Source organism: Thrips palmi, unplaced genomic scaffold (genome assembly GCF_012932325.1).
Source record: "Thrips palmi isolate BJ-2018 unplaced genomic scaffold, TpBJ-2018v1 HiC_scaffold_19, whole genome shotgun sequence".
NCBI lineage: Eukaryota > Metazoa > Arthropoda > Insecta > Thysanoptera > Thripidae > Thrips > Thrips palmi.
The window spans coordinates 3,167,420-3,188,263 of record NW_023144628.1 but is presented as its reverse complement, the minus strand read 5'-3'; the positions used below and the strand labels follow the sequence as shown (position 1 = coordinate 3,188,263).

Genomic DNA, 20,844 nt, shown 5'->3' with positions numbered 1-20,844 from the left:
GACAGCGAGGCGGGCAAGGCGGGCAGCGCGCGGTCAGGCAAAGGGACTTCCGCCCGCCCCGCCCCGCCGCGCCCCGGGACGTCCGAGGTGCCGTTGGTGCCGCGCAGGGCCGCCGTGCCGCCGTGCTTCTAGACAAGCCTTCTCTCTCACTCCCACAGCCGCCCTGCTTCCAGACGATCTTCCCCGCTCACTCCCACAGCCAGCCGCCGCGCTCCCAGGCGATCCTTCCCTCTCTCTCCCACAGCCGCCGCCGCCGAGCCGCCGCAGCCGCAGGGGTACACACACAGCCCCGGGGCGCGGCGGGGCGGGTGGCGCCACCTCGCGGAGGGCCGCGGAACCGCCTGGTGTTGTGCGCCAGTGACGCCCGGAGACGGATCGCACGCCGCCGCTCCGTCTCTCTCGCGCCCACGCAGCTCGGCCAACGAGTGCGAGCGAGACAGAACAGTGCCGCGTCCGTCAGCGTGCATTATGCACTTCGGTTCACGCCGAGGGTTCAGGCGACACTCGATGACGTACATGGCCTAGTTGCAGTGCCGCCAAAACTGGCGGTCTTTCCGGCGGTCAGTGTAAGTACCCGCCACGCGCCGCCACGCCGGGTGCAATGTGCCGGCCGAACCGTTGAGGCAGGTGAGACCGCCAGGAAGTGAAAGGTCGGCCAACGCCTTTTCCTGAAGCACGAGTCACCCAGTCGGCGCGCTTTGCTGACAAGACTAAAAACAGCGACGGCCCACGACCCACGGCCCGCGCGCGGGGGCTGACTATTCCAGTCCTGGCGTCCGCACCGCGTCCGCCGTGGCCGCGTGACCGGGAAGGGACCAGGTCAGCGACCACGACGTCGACCCGACCAGGAACACGCCGCCACGGCCCGCACTACGACGTACCTGGACGTACGCACGGTGGCCCACTCGGCACCATGTCGGCACCACGCAGGGCCACGTGCCGGTCGCCCTCAATGAGCTTCCGAGGGTCGCTTTCGTCGCTCTGTCTCTCTCGCACTCGTGGGGCATTCCCTTTAGGTGTGAGGGAGACAGAGCGATTTAAACGACCCTCGGAATCAGTCTGCAGGCCGGCGTCGACGCGCGAGCCCGGTGGCACTGGGTGGCACGCGGTCCGCCTAGCCCGGCCCGGCCCGCGGTGGGGGCAGCGCCCTGCCGCCCTGCACTCGGCCCTGCCTCATGGCCTGCCCACCTGCCACCAGTCGGTGGAGGACTGCATGCGAGGCAACCTGGCCGCGCCGCGGAAGCGCAATCGACACTCCTGTCACCGGGCTCAGCCGGCTCAGCAGACCCTCCCGCCCTCCACAGCTCCAACATGGCCATGATGGCGGAGAAGGTTCGCTTTCCCTTTCGGTGTGGCACTGGTAGAGCTGAAGCGTACTTTCAAGACTTTTTCCAGGCGCACTGGCTTCAGTTTTGCCAGTGCTTGCGTGGATAAAGAAAGAACAAACGTTTAAAGTTGCGGTCGTGGGCCGTTTTGCCTTCCAGAACATCAACTCGTCGTCGTTTATGGAGATGATTGCGAATGGATACCACACCCACATCATAGACAAAATCGGTGAGTTTTGAGTCGTGGGAGAACGCAGAGGCCCAGAGGCTGAAAGCGGCTCGTGGAGGGAGTCATTGAGCCCGTCTAATCGTGAAATCAGAGTCACTTCCAAGTCATCGCGACCACACATTTCAGCTCGGGTCCAGTCCAAGTCCAAAGCCCCATGGAACTCCATCTCCATGATATCTCTCCAGGGGAAGCCGTCCTTTTGCATGAGCTTCGATTCAGCCCCATGGGGGCGAACGAGTCCCATGGGAGAGTAGCATGGAAATCCTTAAGCATCCCCTGGCGTGAAATTTCATGGGACCAGGTCACATCAGAATTCCTCCTAGTTCGGTGAAATAATCGCTTCTCCCGTGCGTTGAAGGAGGGCCTTGTGAGAAAAAACTTCAGGGAATCCCGTAAATTTCTGTGCCAGCCAATAATATTTTCAAAGTGGACATCCATTTGTAGAAGTTGATAAATGTCAAAGTGTTGCGGGTTTGGACTCGAAATGAAAAGGTTATTGGACGTAAAAAGTGGTCTAAAGGCCCGACACGTCGTTTTCAACCTTTTGAACACTTTTGCGTCCAATAAATTTCGCAGTGTTCAGTCACTTAAATTATCACGCTTCTTGAGCCATTTCGACACTGGCTCCTTCTCGCTCGCATCGACGTGAGACACCGTGCGTCTCTCTCTCATGGCTCTAAAGTCCGGCCACTGCAGGCGCAGGCTAGTCAAAGCTGCCACGCTTCTCTGCTCAAATTTTGGAATGGGTTGCACGGGCTGATTGACTGTTGGGAACTGGGTGCAATTCATTAATAATTAAGTCTACCTGGGTTCCGAAGAGGCCGCGCCGACGGCACACCAGGCGACAACGAACGAGCCGCGATTAGCATGCCGCCACGCCGGCCATGCCCAGTCAATGACCCCACTAACGCATGGTGCACGCGAGTTCAAAAACCTCACCAAATGTGGTGTTTGGAAACAAAGCCTCCTCAGGAGTCTATATCATTTCTCCTACCTAAATGTTCGCCTACCTGTCTATTTCGCCTACCTATATTTCGCCTACCTAATAAAAATATTGAATAAAAATATTCAATTAATATTGCCATTTTTCGCCTACCTATAGTTCGCCTACCTAATAAAAAAATTAAATAAAAATATTCAACAAAAAAACGAAAAAATCGGCGGCAAAAAGTGGCAATACGAAAGTCTCAAGGAGACCCGCCGATCAGCTTCGGTGTTCTTATGGGAACCGGGCCTTCATCCGACGCTCCCTGCCGCGCAATTCGACAGATTAGTGGGTTCGTATTAGGCTGGCCCACCCGAAGTGCGCGCGGTTTCTGTGGTACAGTGAGAGTCCAGATTCAGAGGCCTTACCTCAGAGGGGTCACATTGGGTATTTGAACCCGCGACCCCGAGTGCCGAGTCTAGTCAACTCCTCTACCCTGACCGCTCAGCCACCGAACCAGCTTGTCGGCGGCGATGTCGCAACTCCTCTTGAGCTGCCGTTCGAGAAATCTGGTCCCGAAAAAAGGGTACCTGGAGCGGTCTCGAACCCGGGACCTGCTGCTTCCCACATCATGCTCTTAACCACTGAGCCACCGGGACGCCATGGCACCCGCCCTGCCTGCGCTGGTACTCAATCTTCTCTGGATATACCTCCCCAAGCAATTAGTCGCCGAAAAAATTGTGTATACTACCGGTCCCGAACCCGGGACCTACCGCTTCCCACATCATGCTCTTAACCACTGAGCCACCGGGACGCCATGGCACCCGCCTTGCCAGCGCCGGTACCCAATCTTCTCTGGATATACCTCCCCAAGCAATTGGTCGCCGAAAAAATTATATATATTACCGGTCCCGAACCAGGGACCTGCCGCTTCCCACATCATGCTCTTAACCACTGAGCCACCGGGGACGCCATGACACCCGCCTTGCTAGCGCCGGTACCCAATCTTCTCTGGATATACCTCCCCAAGCAATTGGTCGCCGACAAAATTGTATGTATTACCGGTTCCGAACCCGGGACCTGCCGCTTCCCACAACGTGCTCTTAACCACTGAGCTACCGGAGGATCATGGTGCCCGCACTGCCAGCGCTGGTACTCAATCCTCTCCGGATAGACCTCGTCAAGAAGTCGGTTGCCTCTGCCGAAAAATATGGTCATGGTACTAGTCTCGAACCCGAGACCTGCCAGTCAGGAACGCAGCACTCTAACCACTGCGCTACTAGGTTGCTACGCACAGCCCTCACCCCATAGCCGAACTTATTATTTGTCCAGCATCAAGCAAGATGGGTGGCCATTGAAGTTTGGCGCTTGGTTAGTAGCGGGCATAGCAACCTGGTAGTACCGTGGTTAGAGTGCTGCGTTCCTGACTGGCAGGTCTCGGGTTCGAGACTGGTGCCATGAGCAAATTTTTCGGCAACGGCAACAAACTTCTTAAGGAGGTCTATCCGGAGAGGATTGAGTACCAGCGCTGGTAGAGCGAGCACCGTGGTCCTCCGATAGCTCAGTGGTTAAGAGCATGATGTGGGAAGCGGCAGGTCCCTGGTTCGGGACCGGTAATATATATAATTTTTTCGGCGACCAATTGCTTGGGGAGGTATATCCAGAGAAGATTGGGTACCGGCGCTGGCAAGGCGGGTGCCATGGCGTCCCGGTGGCTCAGTGGTTAAGAGCATGATGTGGGAAGCGGTAGGTCCCGGGTTCGGGACCGGTAGTATACACAATTTTTTCGGCGACTAATTGCTTGGGGAGGTATATCCAGAGAAGATTGAGTACCAGCGCAGGCAGGGCGGGTGCCATGGCGTCCCGGTGGCTCAGTGGTTAAGAGCATGATGTGGGAAGCAGCAGGTCCCGGGTTCGAGACCGCTCCAGGTACCCTTTTTTCGGGACCAGATTTCTCGAACGGCAGCTCAAGAGGAGTTGCGACATCGCCGCCGACAAGCTGGTTCGGTGGCTGAGCGGTCAGGGTAGAGGAGTTGACTAGACTCGGCACTCGGGGTCGCGGGTTCAAATACCCAATGTGACCCCTCTGAGGTAAGGCCTCTGAATCTGGACTCTCACTGTACCACAGAAACCGCGCGCACTTCGGGTGGGCCAGCCTAATACGAACCCACTAATCTGTCGAATTGCGCGGCAGGGAGCGTCGGATGAAGGCCCGGTTCCCATAAGAACACCGAAGCTGATCGGCGGGTCTCCTTGAGACTTTCGTATTGCCACTTTTTGCCGCCGATTTTTTCGTTTTTTTTTTTGAATATTTTTATTTAATTTTTTTATTAGGTAGGCGAACTATAGGTAGGCGAAAAATGGCAATATTAATTGAATATTTTTATTCAATATTTTTATTAGGTAGGCGAAATATAGGTAGGCGAAATAGACAGGTAGGCGAAATAGACAGGTAGGCGGACATTTAGGTAGGAGAAATGAACAACTCCCCTCCTCAGCTGGCCCTTTTGGCCTAAAGTTCCTAAAATTTCCAGATTAATAAAGTAGCGCGTTGTTCGGAATTATTGACATTTTTACTGTGGTCACTTGAGAAGGCCAACCCAAGAAGGACGTGTTTCCGTCCTATGTATGCATATTGGTATGTTTACCGCGGCCAGTACAAACGACTTCTTACAAACAAATCAAATTCAGTAGCCGTACTGATTTACGTGTCATTTTTTGTGCCCCTCTGGACTCAAATAACTCAATGCATGTCAGAATGGACGTGAATGGAAACTTTGACCCGTGGCGAAGACAAGGAGTCACTTCCTTCCTCGGTGTTCCTTGGGTGCAGTTGCTGACCAACAATTCTGTGCTTTGCAGACCCCCGCTCCGAGGACTGGCTTCTAGTGTCCTCACCGTTCGTGCCGTTGGGCATCGTCACCGCGTACTTGCTGTTCGTGAAAAAACTGGGCCCCAGCTTTATGGCCAATCGCTCTGCGTACAGGATTGAACCACTCATCATCCTCTACAATGTCATCCAAATCGTTGCCTGTCTCTACATCTTCATTCATGTATGCCCACAGCAAAAAATTAAAGCCGTTTGGCCGGAAAGTTGTTTTTTTTACATTTTTGTTGTTGTTGTTGTTGTTGCAGGGATTGACAATGTGGCGGCAGCTGGGATACAATTTTACTTGCCAACCGGTGGATTACACCGTTACCGAACAAAACAGAGCGGTAAGTATTTTTTGTTGTTTCTCGAACCAATCGCACGGCTTCCTTTCGGTGCACAATAAATTTAAATTTAATTTTTATCTTATCAGGTGGCGAACTCGGTATTTGGCTACTACCTCATTAAAATCTCAGACTTGGTCGACACCGTAAGTCCTCATCAAACTACTTGATGACATATTCATCATGTCAAAACAAGTGAGCAGCCTTCTTTTTCTGCGTTGCAGGTATTTTTCATTTTGAGGAAAAAGTTTAGCCACGCCTCGTTTCTGCATGTGTACCACCATGCGGGGATGGTCATTGTAGGATATCTAGCGTGCAAATTTTCGCTCAGTGAGTACTTTGAAGCAAACCCCTTCTGGATCCTCTACCGTGATGATCTATGCCACATTTTCTTCTGTTTCAGATGGCCATTTCGTCCTGCTAGGAATCGTCAACTCCTTCGTGCATGTCTGCATGTATTCTTACTACTTGGCGACTGCGATGTGGCCTGAGACCAAACCATCACTAACCGTTAAAAAGACCCTCACCATCATCCAGTTGGTTAGTCGGCTTTCTCTTACAGACACTAAAGCACCCTTCGGGTAGAATCATCTCATTCTTTGCTGTTGCCCGCTCTAGGTGCAATTCTACGTCCTCCTGATCCACGAAGCCCTGCCGCTCTTGCAACCCAACTGTGACGTACAGAAGCACTGGGCCGCCGCCCTCGTTGTGCAGTACACCTTCATGATCGCCCTCTTCACGGACTTCTACAAGAAGGCCTACTCCGGAAAAAAGAAAACGGCTTGACACACTCTTTTGGACACCGACCAAAATACTCTCAGACTCGCCTGGACGTAACTAACAATTGTCAATAGTAATAATAGTGATAATGTTAATAAATAACTTTTAAGGAACTGGTATGTTCTTTGTATTTGCCCTGACATTTAGCACTGCTGTTGTGGTGTCCGATGCATTTTACATATGAACCTAACCTAACTTACAAGCAGGATTCTCTACGGTGTGGGAAAGTGGGCGTAGTGCCCCATTTTTTTCTTATTTTCCTTCAAGCTCTACTATTTTTTTTAATGTTTTACAACAACGGCTAAAAACAATTACCTCTCCAATCTGACTTCCCACAGTGCGTTATCCACATATCTGGGCAATGATAGCGATGCCGATAGGGCCGATAGGCAGGGCGACACGGCGGGGAGTGGGAGGGGGCACTCGACTCGGTGCACGGCCTGACGGCCTGCACGGCCTGGCCCAGTCGGGTCGGGCTGAACGCGCCGAGGCCCCACGGCCCAGTCCCCGCGCCGCACTCCGCCAGACTCCACGGCGAGGCCGCAGAGTGCAGGCCGACCGTCCAGCGCCTGTCCACGCCAGCCCACGCCAGCCAGGCCCTCGGCAGGACCCGCACCACCAAGAGGACCTCCCTGAGGACCTCCAGGAAGGCGCCTGAGCCTTCCCTCTCTTCGCCTGGACGGCAGGTCGGCTCATATGTTTTGAGGCTTCCCTCCCTCGTCCGTCCGTCCGTCCTACTCTGTGTTCGTGTAGTGTGTCTCCGTGCTTTTGTGTGGTCAGTGCGTCCCAGTGTCTGGGGCGGTGTCGGAGTTTTGGTTTCATTTCTACCCACCAGTCTTCCCAAAACGGCCGCCGTAAGTACGACTTGCAAATTTATCAGATGTTATGGCATGTTTTGGCGTGTATGGTGGAATGTGAATGAATGAATGAATAAATGAATGAATGACCGAATGAATGAATGAATGAATGAATGAATGAATGAATGAATGAATGAATGAATGAATGAATGAATGAATGAATGAATGAATGAATGAATGAATGAATGAATGAATGAATGAATGAATATTGGGAGCCATGTGAACTGTTGCCACAAAACAATTGGCGTGCTCCCCACGGAGCAGAGCGCCCTGCAGCGACGCCCCCTTCCTCCTCCGCGGCCGGCAGCAGCAGGCGGCAGCAGGTGAACGGACCCGACCTTGCCCCCCCCCCCTTCCCCCTCCCCCATCGCCTCCCGGGATCTGTGCGTAAGGCCGGTGGCCGGCCGGCCGAGCCCGCGCATTCGCATTAACGCCTCTGCGCTCAATAACAAAGCGATGAAACGAATGCCGTGTCGCAACGCGCGCCCGATTAACGTCCATGGGTCGAATTTTTCATACATGGTGATGCGAAAATTCTTGAGAAAATGGGCGAGCGTGCGACGTTGGCGAAAGCGTTTTGGCGCCTGGCGCTGTTGCGGGCAGACCTTTCGAGTGTCGTGGCGCCTTTGTCAGTGGAGCGGCACAAGTCGTGGTTGCGCACGCCCCACTGCCATGCCGCTGCTCGAGACGGGACCGAGACCTGCTCCCTCAAAGACGCGGGCGGACCCACAATGCGAAATTCGCCGCGAACCGATGCAGTTCAGCACACTGTAAACGAACACGACTCGGCCAAGCGAGAGTAACCGAGCCTCGACTCGCGTAAAGCCCAGTCCGGGCCAGTCCGACCAAACTCCAGTCAAGGGCACCGCAGAGGCGGACCGGGACGTTGCTGCAACACGCGTTTCTTGGTGTTTTTGTTGTTGTTGTGGCCCTACTCGGCGTCTGCGCGCAGCGGCAGTAGCAGTCGGTCCTTTTTGGCGGGGAAACGTAAACTCCATGTACAGCAGGCCACACAGGCGATGCGGGCGATGCGGTTCATGCGATGCCACCTTGCTTCCAACTCCACCGCCTTGGCATTTCGACACACTGCTTGGTGCGGCCTGCGCCTCGGCCTGCGCCGCCGCAAGGGCGCGGAGTAGCGCGCTGAGCAGCACGCTTCGTCGCTCTGTCTCTCTCGCGCCCTCACGGCACGCGCCATGAGTGCGAGGAAGACAGAGCATGCTGTTCGGCGTGCAGCAACCATTATCGGCCCGCCCTGACAAGGCCGACAGCGAGTCCAGCGTGGTCCAGCGTCCACCCTCTGGTCCATCAGGAGACCGGTTTCACACACACACACACACACACACTGCTGCCATCTGTCAAACAATACAGTCCAGTGACGCACACGCTGGGATACAACTTTGCACTACTGACTCACTCGGTGAGCTCTCCAATTCGTGCCTCCACTTCTTGGGACGACTAGTGGTTTTCCTGCAGCACGGAATGTGTGCCAGTTCAATCAATGGGCACGGTTGTTCGCGGCGTTGCCCAAAGTGGCGGTGGTGGTGGCGCCGGTGCGAGAATTAAATACGCGTCCTCGGCGGCGCGGTCGAAACCTTGTCAAAACTACTGACCGCGCGGAGCACTCCACTCGTAGAGCGATATTGAAGTCATAAATCAAAAGCGGTGTTTGCCGCGTTCATTGCCTGGAGTGATGAAACACGAAACGGACGGGCAGCCTTGGCGATGCTCGAACCTCGATGCTCGAACCTTGATGCTCGAACCTCGATACTCGAACCTCGATGCTCGGCCACGTGCCGCCGCGTACGGCCGAAGAGTCCGGTGGAGGCCCGTCGGCACAGTGACCCACAGACTGGCTACAGGCTGGCCACCGCTACGGCACGGCCACAGGGTCGGCCAGTGGCATTTGCAGCAATCACACAGTCGTCAATTAATTTTTCGCAGGGAACCACGGACGGGGCCTCGGGAACCCAGACTCGCGTGTGTTTGCTTTGGACTCTCGTTTGGAATAAAAGGTGGGGGGAAACGAGAAACAATTGAAGGAGGAACATAACCGGTTAATTCATACGACATGAGTGAGCGAGACGGATGATGAATGGTGAGGCGTCAGGACGGCACCAAAGCCGGATGGAGCGGGCAATCACGAGAGCAAATCGAACGTCAGTGCGACATTGTGGTGTAGCACACTGACCAGGTTGCGATGGGTCTTGAGGCAGAACGAGAAAAAAGTGCCGCGAACGAGCCACTCCGTGACACGGGACTGGTTCGAGAACGGGAATACTGACAGGGCATGGCAGGACGGAACCCTTGCGCCATGCCGAGTCTGCCCGAGTCCCGCCGAAGAAAAGGAGAACCTGACTAGGTCAGCGCGCGGCGCGCGGCAGCGGAGTGGAATACAGAAAGACAGAAACAAACGGAGTTTGACCAGCCGGCGCCCCGTCTCGCCATGGCGGCCAACAATAACTTCCTCCGCCAATGAGAGCGCGGTACTCGGTGTACTCGGGTTCGCGCCCATGCGGCGCGCACGCACTCGAAGGCGGGCCGGCGGCGCGGGGCAGCGCGGCCGGCAGGGCCTGCTTGGCCTGCTGCAGGATGGCGGCGGCCCTCGGGTCTACCCTCGGGGCCACCGAGGCGGGTCAAGGTACAGTGGCGCCTCTGGCGGCCTCTGGCAGCCTCTGGCGGCGGGGGCAGAAGGCAGAATGGCTGTCCTGTCCGTCGTGCCGCCCTGCTTGTTGCACCGCACGGCCGGTCTGGGTGTGGGGCCCACACTGTGGGCAGCCGCCGAGTGCGGTGTGTGCTGCTGTGGCTGCGGGCACTTTGAGGCAACCTGCAGCGGTATGAATGGCGCGAGGCGTGAGCGCGCGTACGACGACCAACGACACAATGCACGCCCAGGATTGTTGCGGCGCCTCCCAGACGGACTGACAGACACGCAGACAGACAGACAGACAGACAGACCGGTGTGTGCAGTGTGCGTTAGCGAGGTGAATCGAAAAGCAGTGCAAACGGACGCAGGATGCGGAAGAGTGACATTGACCTCTGACAGCAGAGACAGTTATCCGCGCGCAGACGGACGGACTGAAAGCGAAAGAGGAAAGAAGGCGAGTAGTGGTGAGGTCGTTGGCTCACCGTCTGCCAAACCGACTGCCGCCGCTTGCTGTGTTCGGTGCCCCCACCCCCCCACCCCGCCCCGCGCCGCCGGCCCGTCGTCCGTGACTCCTGGAGGCCGGCAAGGCCAAGGTCCTGCAGGGCGACGTGTTACGTGTTATGCATGCTGGCTCTGAAAAACACTGGTTCTGGGACGCTTCATTCCAAGAGGCTTCAAGTGAAGCGTCCCATGCATTAAGATAGGCGGCAGAGGAGCGGGCCGCTTGAAGCCGAGCGTAGTGGTAACCGGTGCCCCCAAACTAAGTGCGGTTAAGGCGTTCCCGAGGCGGGGCCTCAAAGAGTAGGGTCCTGAGAGTGCCGTCCCGAGCTCGTCAAGGATGAATCAGGCCGGCACCCGCGTCACCTGCGTCGTCACGGCGGTGATAGGGGCGTCAGCGCGTCAGCCCAGCCCGGTGAAGGGTCGAAGGCGATAGCGCCGCGGTATTGGCGGTGAGCTGCTCTGCTGCTTATCGTGCCGCGGGTGCGGGGAGTGCGGCTAGCGCGGCCGGAAACGCGGTCCTTGCCGCCTTGCCAGCGAGCCGCCAGCGGCATGCCACGCCATCCCAATGGACGTGGACGTCCTTTCTCTTGGAAAACCTTGGCGCCGCGGCGCTATGCAGCGGGACGCGAAGCCACGCGAAGCCACGCGAAGCCAAGCCTCCGTCGCCTCCAAGCTCGCTGCGAACAGTTGTTGCAGTCGTCTGGACCGCCGGCAAGACGTGTGTCTGGGCGGGCCTGGTACGAGGCTCGGCCGGGTGTCGCCCGAATTTGATGACGGATGGAGGAGTCGGCTCCCTTCAGGCATCACAGCGGCGTGGCCGTTGGGCAATCGTGGAGCTGCACAGTGCGCCACGGTGGCGGCGGCCAAAAATTCTAGACGCGTTTTGAGCTCCAGAGTCGCTCAATGGGATTCGAACCGAACGTCGTGTGAACCAATGAGTTGCTTTCGAGGAATTCGTTGGTGAGGACACTCGTTCACTGTAAGCTGTGTCGTCCCGCCTGTCCGCGATTCCACGCAGATGAAGCTGCCGCTCTCAGGCTGCCCGCCCTGCCCGCCCCGCCCCACGCACCGCACCTTTCTCGGACACTGTGCCCGACGGCCCGACGGCCGTTCCCGTAATGGCGGGTCACGTCTCGGCCGGGCGGGCCAGGAGAGAGGGGGAGGGGGAGGGAGATGCAGTCGTCGACCTTGCAATCCACCGAGATACTCCGCGCGCCTCGCCGGCTTGCGCTGTGCGCGCCGTGCGTCGCCATCCCGGCGCGTGGTTTATTCAGAAGGATAATTGTGAGCAGACGAAAAAAAAACCTACGCGCAAAACCATTTAACCATTGTGTCGTTTATTTTATTTAAAAAAAAAAAAAAACAATTAAAAATATTCCCGTCCGACGAGACGACCCGTGACATTTGAGGTGTGGCAAGTTGTTGGTGCTGAGGACGGTGTTGACACTGGTGAGGCTCTTTCTCGGCCAGCGCTTTGCAGTGCTTTTCAGCGCGTCGCAGCGCTTTGCAGGTGCGGAGGGCACCTGCATGGCGGCACCGACGTGACGCGCGTCGGATTGTCCTCAAAGCCACTCCAAGCCCGACAAACCGATAATTTTCTAGTGGAGACACTTCAACTTGTCTCTGGGATATCTTTTCAGGGCCGCCGGAAGTACTTTCTGGTGGGGGAAGGGCGAAATTTTTATGAAAAAATTTATGGGTTGCCTACCGTTAAGGGGCAGCATCCAATACGGTCGAGCTAGTAGCCAAAAATCAAAGAAATTGCGACTTTGCTATAGTTTTCTCTCTATTTCGAGCTCAAAATGGCACTTTTGCGTCTGAAAGTAGGGGGGTTTGTATCAGGAAGTCCGGCGCCCTTGCATCTTTTGGTGTACTGTACTGAACTTTTTTCTGCGCGAACAAACCCTGCGTTGGCCCAGAACGCATGCTTGTTGACAAGTTGAAGAGTCGTGGCGGCAAAGCGGTCGCAGCGCCCGACGGCATGGCCGTTTGAATTGACACCCTGTTGTCGTTCCAGGTTATGGGAGTGACCAACTTCACGATGCTTCTCACGATCCTCGTGATCACCCTCCTCCTCACCATCACCGTCTCGTAAGTGTACCTCTGCCAGTCGTCCGCGGACGACTTGGACCGAGATCTCCGCCTCGACTCGGACTGTGCTTTGGTCCAAGCGCGGTAGCCCTTCGTGGCTAGACGCTTGAGCCCGGACTTGACTGTGCGATGGTGTGTCGGGTGTGTCGGTGTGCTTGCGGGTCGGCCGGCCGGTGCGCCGCCGGTCTGTCGCGGTGGTCGCGGCCGCGCCGTGGAGGTAGGCCTCCCATCCGCCTCGGCCGCTGTGGGGGCAGCGCTTCAACCGGCGCCTCTGTGTTGTTGCAGCTACGGCGTGTCCGTCAAGCTGGGCCATGTGCCCCTCGCCTTCCCCTACATCAGCGAGACAGGCAACACGCAGCCTGAGAGCTGCATCTTCAGCTTCGGCATGAACATCGCCTCCTTCTTGTGTCAGTAGTTTGCTCACAAATATTTCATTCATTTTTTTTTTTAAGTATTGTATTTGAACCCGAATCTTTCGGTTCCAGACGCCGTGGCCGTGTACCTGCGCTACCGCGAGCTGGTCCACTTCCGCGCCATGAGCCCCGAGAGCCGCATCTCCGTGCCGTGGAACCGCTTCGGGCTGTGGCTGGGCTCGCTGAGCGCGCTGGGGCTGTGCGTGGTGGCCAACTTCCAGGTGGGCAAGGTGCCCGTGCCGCACTACCTGGGCGCCATGTGCTGCTTCGTGGGCGGCTCCGCCTACTTCGCCCTGCAGGTGGGTGCACCGAGTGAGCAGTGCGGATCCAGGGAACGAAGGGAGTCAAATGGGGGTAGTTGCAACCTCGTACTGGATGGGCAACAAGCAGTTTGCCCATGTAAGTAGGCGAAAGGCGCTGCAGGAATTCCTAGTCCCGCGTCATCGCGCGGCATGCCAGCGCCAGCCGGGCGCGGTCCATCCAAATGGCATCGCGTGATGCAGAGACGCCATTTGACGGCGCGACCGCTCGCGGCGGCATTTAGGGGCATTTAGGCGCGGCCGGGACTGCAATGCCAGTGCAACACTCTCCTTCCCCTTTATCTGTGACATTTGTTTAATTTTGTGGATTCCAGACCTGGTTCTCGAAGCGCATGTGCCCGCAAGTGAGCACCAAGCAGATGGTGGTGCTGCGGACGGCGCTCACCGTCATGTCCGCCGTGGCGCTGGTCGTGTGCGTGGCGTCGGCACTCGTCGCCATCCCGCAGTTTGACGGTAACATGCACTGTGAGGACACACTGCAGTGGACCCTGTAAATGCAAGCCTTTGCTGTGGTTTCGCTGCTGTTGTCCAAAGGCCCATAAGACGTTGTTTTGAACACCTTTTGACGGCCTTTCAAAAAAGTACGGTCGTTAACCCTGTACCTGAAACTACAGACCTGAAACCACAAGAACGGCTGAAAAAAAATTATCGGGATTTTCTGTGTTCCGCTTCTTGTCCCTGTCCACGTCATAGCTCTACTCACTCTAAAAGTCTTACAGTGAAGATTCTCCGTTTTCTGGTGAAAATTCTCTCCGTTATGGTGGTACTACAGCTTTGAAAATTTATTGTACCTATTATCGATTTTTTAAAAAATTATGGAGACAATTTCTCCTTAATGATTCGGTGCAGCCTGTAAGACGTTTAGGATTGAGGGCCCTGGCAGCCCGTTCTGACCGGTGTGACGGTGTGTCGGCAGGGACGGACCAGGTGGACTGGCGGCCGGAGCACAAGGGCTACGCGCTGCACTGCGTGTCCACGGCGGCCGAGTGGCTCGTGGCGCTGCTCTTCGTGGGCAGCATCGTCACCTACATCCCTGAGATGCGCGCCGTGTCCCTGAGCCCGCCCACCTTCAGGGTCAGTACCGAGCCGGCAAAGCGCGCAAAGCGCGCAAAGCCGCGAGGCCACAGATCGCTCCTCGGAAACCGAATCGAATCCAACCAAGCTACTTTCACTCAATTTGAAAAACAAAAAAAAAAAAACAAAAAAAAAAGTGAAATTTGTACGAAATCGGAGTTTTGTATCCAAAACAATAGAAACGGTGGTATTTTTGCCTGTTCGGACAGGACTACGTCTTACTCGGTTCGTTTTAAAACCCCGCAAGTAACATAAAAGTTTTTTTGGTTTTTTTTTTGGAGATTCGATTCGAGTTGGTTCGAGATTGTGCCGCATGACTTGCATGCCCTGCATGCCCTATGCACGTCACCCTCTCCCCCCTCCCCTCCCACGCAGCGCTCTACGTGTGCTTCTCGCCTTTCAGATCACCGTGATCGCGTAGCCAGGCGTGGCCAGGCCTAGGCAGTCCTTGCCTACCAGCGCGGCGGCGCCTGTCCCACTTAACGGTCAGTTTCAAATCACGTCGCCCCGATTTAAGCGAAAACTCCCACCGGAAGACAACACATCACTGACTCGCGCGCGCGCACGCGCGTCCCTGGGCGAATGCTAAACCAGCGCCTGCCTCGCCCGCCTGCCTGGCACTCGCACTACTTCTGCTCATTCTTCTTCGCGGGATAGTTTGAGTCGTAATTGAGGTCATTAGACAGTTGCAGTGCACTGTTATAAATGTCCTGCACGCAGTGCGAACTTTAGGAAATTCCCAACAGTCTTGCTGTTTACGACTGTCGCCGGCAGTTCGATAACAATGTCCGGTCGTTACTGGATTCAAGTTTGGAAATTTCCGTTGGAATTTTCAGTTCCATCCTCGTGGCGCTTCTAGTGTAGGCCGCGCAGAAACGGGGCGTCTGGCCGCGTCTGGCTTTCTTCAAAGACTTGCATGATTAACAGTTTGAGCCGGTGAAAAGGGTGACTAGCCGGTACGGAGCCATAGAGAGCCCAGTCTCGGCTTGATGTCTCGCGCCTAACGCTTTTGCATGAATGTGCCTGCCCAGCACTGCACGGTGGGTCGAAGTCCGAGCAGAGACACTGTAGGTGGGGGGTTTTAAATTATGGCCTCGTTTCTGGCCTAGATTCACTGTCCTAGAGGTCTAATTCTATTGTTGTTTTCTCTCCCGGGGTGGTGTTTCAGATTTTGTTACTGGAATCGGTAACAACGACCAAAGTAGCCGAAAAGTACTGACGACCTCATCTCGACGCCATGCTCAATTAGGTGAAGCGCCTGTATGAAAAACGACAACTCCGGGTGTAACAAGTGTATCTGTGATAACCATGTTTCATCATATCAATCAATTTAAATTTAACTTTTTTGCATATTTTTTTTTGTTTGTATATTGTAACTTTTGTTCTAAAATGAAACGAATATATGTGATCATTGTGGTTTTGTGTGGATCAGTACTATTTTTTCCTGTCACCGGGGTGAAAACGTGGGTCAGGTTGGGAAACATTAGAAACACGAAGTCAAACTTAAAAAGTCGATTTTATTTCGTTATGTACATAGCCGTAAAAGATGAGAAAAATACGTCGTAACATCGGCAGGCGTGACTCGGCCGCTGGCAAGAGAAGCGAAACCCGACGCCAATTCAAGGCCGATTTTTTTTGCAGTCGGCGTCAAATTCGAGTTTGCAAAAATGGCTTCGGCTTCCTCTTCTCAAAGCAGAGTTCGCCCTTAGAGCTAGATTTCCTTAGCCTAGTATACTGGTTGTCATCGCCACCTGCTGCAAGGAACACGAGTCTCCCCACTCGACGAGCAGAGTGTCGCCGTACTGTGATGTTGGCAGCGGCGCAGCCTTCAGTGCTCGTTCCCTCAGGTTGGCAGCGCCGTCCCGCGGCGTGTCTTTTCGAAGCATGCAGTCACTGCACGGGCGCGGCACCGCCTAGTAGTTCTGCGAGTAGCTGCCGCCACTGTAGGGGTTGCTGCTGTAGGAGTTGCTGCCGTAGGGGTTGCTGCTGTAGGGGCTGCTGCTGTAGGGGTTGGAGCTGTAGCCGCTGTTGTAGCCCGATCCCTGTCGCGAGTAGGGGTTGTTGTAGCCGGAGCCGCTGGGGTACTGGCTGTACTGGCTGTTGTAGCCCTGGTTGTAGCCGTTGTAGCCCTGGCTGGACTGGCTGTAGGGGTTGTAGCCGCCCATCCCGGTCGGGGAGTAGGAGCGGCCCGTCGGGTACTGGCTGCTGTACTGGCTGCTGTACGGGTTGTTGTAGCCTTGGTTGTAGCCCTGGTTGTAGCCCTGGGACCCGTAGGCAGATGAGCCGTAGGGGTTGGATCCGTAGGCATTGGAGCCGTAGGGGTTGGATCCGTAGGCGTTGGAGCCGTACGCGTTGGAGCCGTAGGGGTTAGAGCCGTAGGCGCCGTAGGCACCGGACGCCGACGGGTTGTACCGGCCACCCGCCGTGTACACGTTGTAGCCCTGCTGGTCGTAGGGGTACGCTGCGGGGCAGAAAAACAGAGTTGAGAACAGGGAGTCCAGAGCGCAGCTCCTGGAGCGGGCAGAAGTGCTTACTGGAGGCGGTCTGCTTCTTGGCGCGCACGAGCTTCTCCGCGTCGTCCTCCACGGGCTTGGCGTGCACCGCGGCCAGCAGGCACAGCGCGGCGAGGGCCCAGACCTGTCGGACACAGAGGAAGAGAGGTGGCGATGAAGGCCGAGATCGAGAACCCGCTGTGCGAGCGGCCGGGCGGCCTCGGAGCCCCTGCGAAGGCGGGGGTAGGCCACCGCGCGACACGGCCGCTCGACGGGCGTGCCTGCCTCGCAGGCGCCGTGGCGGGCCTGCCTATCTAGCAGGCGCTCAGCGCAGCCGGCGACTGTACCAGAGTAGTGTACCTGCCGAAGGCTTTGCGTTCGGCTTTCGGGCCGGGGGTGGTGGCAACACTGGTAACCGAGGGTCAGGGCCGCACCAAGTTCGCAACGAGTGACCGCCAGCGAGTTGGCCGGCCTTCCGGATGTTGTCGTGTCACTGCCGAAAGCCGAAGACTCCCAAAGGCGCGGCGAAGGCAGCCGAACGAGCCTTCGGGCTTCGCGCCATGCCAGGATGAGGGCCGGCTTGGGCGTCACCATGGCCCGCGCCACTCCGCGCCACTCCGCGCCACGCCGCGCGCATCCCGGGACCTCTGCCCCGCCAATCACCAATGCAGGTCAGCCTAATCAGCGAGGAGACTCACTATTGACAAACAACGGCCGCCTCATGCCGAAGGACCGTCGCTGCGTCTCTGTCGCACTCGCGGTGCGTGCCGTCGGGGTGCGAGAGAGACAGCGGCAGAAAAATACAGAGTTCTCCGTTGGGCAAAACGACTCGCTTGCACGCACACCGCCAAAATTGCGTTTCCGGTGTGGTGGCCGCACTGCCAATGGCGGTTTGGCGACCAGGACGGGTCGCGCTGTCGCGCCCTGCAAGGCCTAGAGGCCCACTCATTACGTCTGTTTGAAGACGAACAAACGGGAACCGTGCGACCCGGTTTGGGAACTGAGTCTCCCTGACTCAGGAAGCCAATCCAGCCAGGAGGAAACGAAAGAGAGGGGGGAATCACTGTACCGTAATAAATATGAGTGCACTCGTGCGAAATTAGCGAGGGAGTCTGTCAATGCCAGCCGGATGGGCTGGCCGGCACCGCCTGCCTAGGCAGGGTCACCGATACCACACTCGTAACGTTTTTAACGTTTCAGACTCGTTGGTATACAACGGTGAAGATTTTAGCCATCAGACGAAAGAAATTCGACAAGACGTCGATAGGGCACAGAGAATTTTCAGAGGTAACCTACAGAGTCAGCTGCGCCAACAAATTACAAAGACTCTTCCCAATTAGACTTTTAGAGTTCACTTGACGGAAACAATGAAACAAGCACGCGGTGGACGCGGTGGAGCTAAGCTAAGCTAACGGTGCCCGGTCCAATTTTCGACTAGCACACTGTCGTCTCCAGGGAAGTCCTTGCGGCCGCCCCGCTCCAGGAGACACGCACGCGAGCGGCTGCCGGAACGCCGTGCCCCCGACTCTGATACACTCTGCAGCGAGATCGGAGAGCTCACTTCACTCACTCGCGTGAGTGAGTGACTCACTTCGAGGGAGCTATTTAGAGAGATAAATACGGCTTCAGGAGGCAAATTCCGCGGATAAAGTTGGGTAAAAAGGTAAAAATTACCTACTACTTCACTTAATAGCCAATTAAATGACCTGGATATCCCGCAGACACGTTTTATTTCATACAATCGAATAAACTCGAAGTGAGTCACTCGCTCGCGCGAGCGAGTGAGTCGAGCTCCCTGATCTCGCTGCAGCTAACGCACGGACGCCAGCGGCGGTGGCTTTTATGTTGTGTTTTTTATTTCAGGCGTGCACAAAAATTAAATACATAAGATAAATTTTAAATTTGAGTTTAAAGCAAAAAGCCTGAAGCTTTAATAAATTTCCCAAAGTTATAAAGGATGAGATTTTCGCCGCTTGAACTGCTCACTGAGGCAAAATCTGTTTCGATCTACCTCGGTGCAAGAACGAGAAAATGGTGCCTGAAATTGGCATAAAATCGCGAAATTCGCCTCATTTGCCACTCGGTGCAAAAGCCGTCGTTTCGAAATTCAGCGCCGATTTTCATTCCAAATTGTCGACCTCCACCCGCACTGGATCAGTCCGGCCCCTCGCTGGCACCTCGCCCTGACTCACCATCTGCTTCTGCTTGCTCTCCATGTCGACGTGCGGGGTGTGGCGTCGTCGGCCGAGTGATGCCCCTCGCCGGCCTGCTCGCCGTTTTATAAGATGCGGGGCGCCGGTCCGTCCCTGAAGGCCTGAAGGAGGCGCGCGCCGCGCGGACATGGCGCGAGGCTCCGCGGCTCCGCGGCAAGGGACGGTCGACGCCGTGCCCGGCGCCACGCCGGCCGGACCGAGCCGGGCCGGGCCGGGCCACGCCGAGCCGAGCTGAGCCGTGGCGAGCCGAGCAGAGCCGAGCAGAGCCGAGCAGGGCCGAGCCGAGCCGAGCCGAGCCGGCCCCAGCGCCTAGAGCCGGGAGCCGAGCCGGGCCCAGCGAGTTGTTCGGGCGTGCACCCATCATTAGCAGGGTGACTTGGTGGCCATAGACCACGACCAAAACAAAGCTTCCAAAACAAGGAGCAGATGGTGCGAGGGACAACAGGTCACTGTTGCACCCAGCAGAAGACGCGCACACACACTGCACGCACTAACCTATCCCGCACTACTTCATCTCACCGATCCTTAAAGAAATGGGACACTTCTGGGTGTCCACTACACCAGCTGTTACTGTTCCAAAACAACAAATTCCCCTCAGGTTCCCTCTGTTTGTCAGGCAGGTCCTGCAGTGTGCGTGAACAAACACAAACCCCCGCCTATTTCCGCAGTGCACGATAGCGAGGCAACAACAGAGTGGCCTGCGAATAAAAATTTTCAAGCAACGAGAAAAGATTGATCGCTAGATGGTGTTTGTGGAGAAGTGATGCAGCCCCCCCCCCTCCCTCTTCGCGGACCAGAATGGACCAGAATGGCTGGGCTGCGTCGCGTCGAGTTAATGCAGATATAATTGTTCCGACGCTCCATCGCTACTGTTGTTGGAATCCCTCACGCAGAGGGTCCCATAACAGCAATCGAAGCTTCGCTGCTTCGCCGGCGACTCCGTCACTCCGTCATCCTCACGCACGCACACGTTCACTCTATTTTTAATGCGGTCCAGCCGAGGCATTCAGGAGAGCTGTCTCTCTCGCACCCTTCCGGAGGGCGCCGTGAGGTGTGGTCCTAGCGAGAGAGAGAGAGAGAGAGAGAGAGACGGAGCGACGAAACGACTCCTGGGACTCGCTCGGCAGGCAGAGGCGCTCCCTGGAAATGATCAAGCTGGGCCACTGCAGGACGGTCTCCGATCGAAGTGCGCAGTCAGAGCACCGAAAGACGACACCTATGGAGCGCGGGGGACATGAACATGGGGACATTGTATACATGCAGCTGGCATACACATGAGTGTAGGATGACATCTGGCCCGCGCTGCACACTGCAAATCCCGGGTGTAAACACGCCGCGTGGTTATCACACCACCGGCAGGGCATTCCCTAATGTTTAGCGGATACCACCGCGAGAGTTCCACGCTTCCACGGCAAACATTTTCCAGCGCACGTCATAATTAGACGGCCGAGTGATGACGTCACGGCCGTCGGCGATAAATGAATTATGGTGGCACGGCGCCGCGTCCAGCAGCAGGCTGGCTCCGAACCGCTGCGCTTTCGTCGCTCTGTCTCTCTCGCACCCGCGGGGCGTCCCGTGTGGGTGCGAGAGAGACAGAGCGACGGGACGCTTTCCGGAGCCGGCCTGCAGCCGCTGCAGAAGCTCCGGCGGCAGCTCTATTGGCAGTGCCGCAGCTAGGGCCCAGTCCGGGCATTATGACTCATGACAGTCGCTTTTCGCGTGCGGCGTGCGAGGCGGCGTGCGGGGCTGCGCGAGGGCGGCGCG

The 20,844-nt window shown here is 56.5% G+C and overlaps 3 protein-coding genes across 6 annotated transcripts; 2 read left to right on the top strand and 1 right to left on the bottom strand.

Annotated features, from left to right (window-relative positions):
- The first annotated feature begins 1,201 nt into the window (after window positions 1–1,201).
- LOC117646000 (elongation of very long chain fatty acids protein AAEL008004-like) lies at window positions 1,202–6,585 on the top strand. The gene is made up of 8 exons (XM_034386603.1): window positions 1,202–1,332; window positions 1,485–1,554; window positions 5,342–5,532; window positions 5,615–5,695; window positions 5,782–5,838; window positions 5,917–6,022; window positions 6,096–6,232; window positions 6,311–6,585. Exons 1-8 carry the CDS (start codon window positions 1,312–1,314, stop codon window positions 6,476–6,478), a joined length of 831 nt encoding a protein of 276 aa, XP_034242494.1. The 5' UTR covers window positions 1,202–1,311; the 3' UTR covers window positions 6,479–6,585.
- A 365-nt stretch (window positions 6,586–6,950) lies between these two features.
- Window positions 6,951–15,795, top strand: LOC117646024 (DNA damage-regulated autophagy modulator protein 2). 4 transcript variants are annotated; one of them, XR_004587757.1, is made up of 8 exons: window positions 6,951–7,158; window positions 12,495–12,568; window positions 12,854–12,975; window positions 13,054–13,280; window positions 13,616–13,766; window positions 14,218–14,375; window positions 14,779–14,860; window positions 15,544–15,795. XR_004587757.1 is itself a non-coding variant. In XM_034386652.1 (7 exons), exons 2-7 carry the CDS (start codon window positions 12,498–12,500, stop codon window positions 15,592–15,594), a joined length of 780 nt encoding a protein of 259 aa, XP_034242543.1. In that variant the 5' UTR covers window positions 6,951–7,158; window positions 12,495–12,497; the 3' UTR covers window positions 15,595–15,795. The 4 variants fall into 4 exon arrangements, 3 of the variants coding, with proteins under 3 accessions (XP_034242543.1, XP_034242545.1, XP_034242544.1); XM_034386652.1 differs by lacking the exon at window positions 14,779–14,860; XM_034386654.1 differs by lacking the exon at window positions 14,779–14,860 and having other exon boundaries at window positions 6,952–7,158; window positions 13,616–13,754.
- Window positions 15,796–15,872: 77 nt separating this feature from the next.
- Window positions 15,873–19,213, bottom strand: LOC117646023 (prisilkin-39-like). The gene is made up of 3 exons (XM_034386651.1): window positions 19,060–19,213; window positions 16,910–17,012; window positions 15,873–16,836 (listed from the first exon to the last, which is right to left on the bottom strand). The coding sequence occupies exons 1-3, from the start codon at window positions 19,207–19,209 to the stop codon at window positions 16,289–16,291; spliced, it is 801 nt and encodes a 266-aa protein (XP_034242542.1). The 5' UTR covers window positions 19,210–19,213; the 3' UTR covers window positions 15,873–16,288.
- Window positions 19,214–20,844: the final 1,631 nt, after the last annotated feature.

Bases quoted from the DNA above. Each gene is read 5' to 3' on its own strand.
- LOC117646000 (XM_034386603.1), top strand. From the start codon at position 1,312: ATGGCCATGATGGCGGAGAAG. The intron at 1,333-1,484 runs GTTCGCTTTCCC...TTTGCCTTCCAG, and splicing joins TGGCCATGATGGCGGAGAAG to AACATCAACTCGTCGTCGTT. The intron at 5,839-5,916 runs GTAAGTCCTCAT...TCTGCGTTGCAG, and splicing joins TCTCAGACTTGGTCGACACC to GTATTTTTCATTTTGAGGAA.
- LOC117646024 (XM_034386652.1), top strand. From the start codon at position 12,498: ATGGGAGTGACCAACTTCACGATGCTTCTCACGATCCTCGTGATCACC. The intron at 12,976-13,053 runs GTCAGTAGTTTG...TTTCGGTTCCAG, and splicing joins GAACATCGCCTCCTTCTTGT to ACGCCGTGGCCGTGTACCTG. The intron at 14,376-15,543 runs GTCAGTACCGAG...GTGGTGTTTCAG, and splicing joins TGAGCCCGCCCACCTTCAGG to ATTTTGTTACTGGAATCGGT.
- LOC117646023 (XM_034386651.1), bottom strand. From the start codon at position 19,209: ATGTCCGCGCGGCGCGCGCCTCCTTCAGGCCTTCAGGGACGGACCGGC. The intron at 17,013-19,059 runs GTGAGTCAGGGC...TGTGTCCGACAG, and splicing joins AGAGCAAGCAGAAGCAGATG to GTCTGGGCCCTCGCCGCGCT. The intron at 16,837-16,909 runs GTAAGCACTTCT...TCTGCCCCGCAG, and splicing joins CAAGAAGCAGACCGCCTCCA to CGTACCCCTACGACCAGCAG.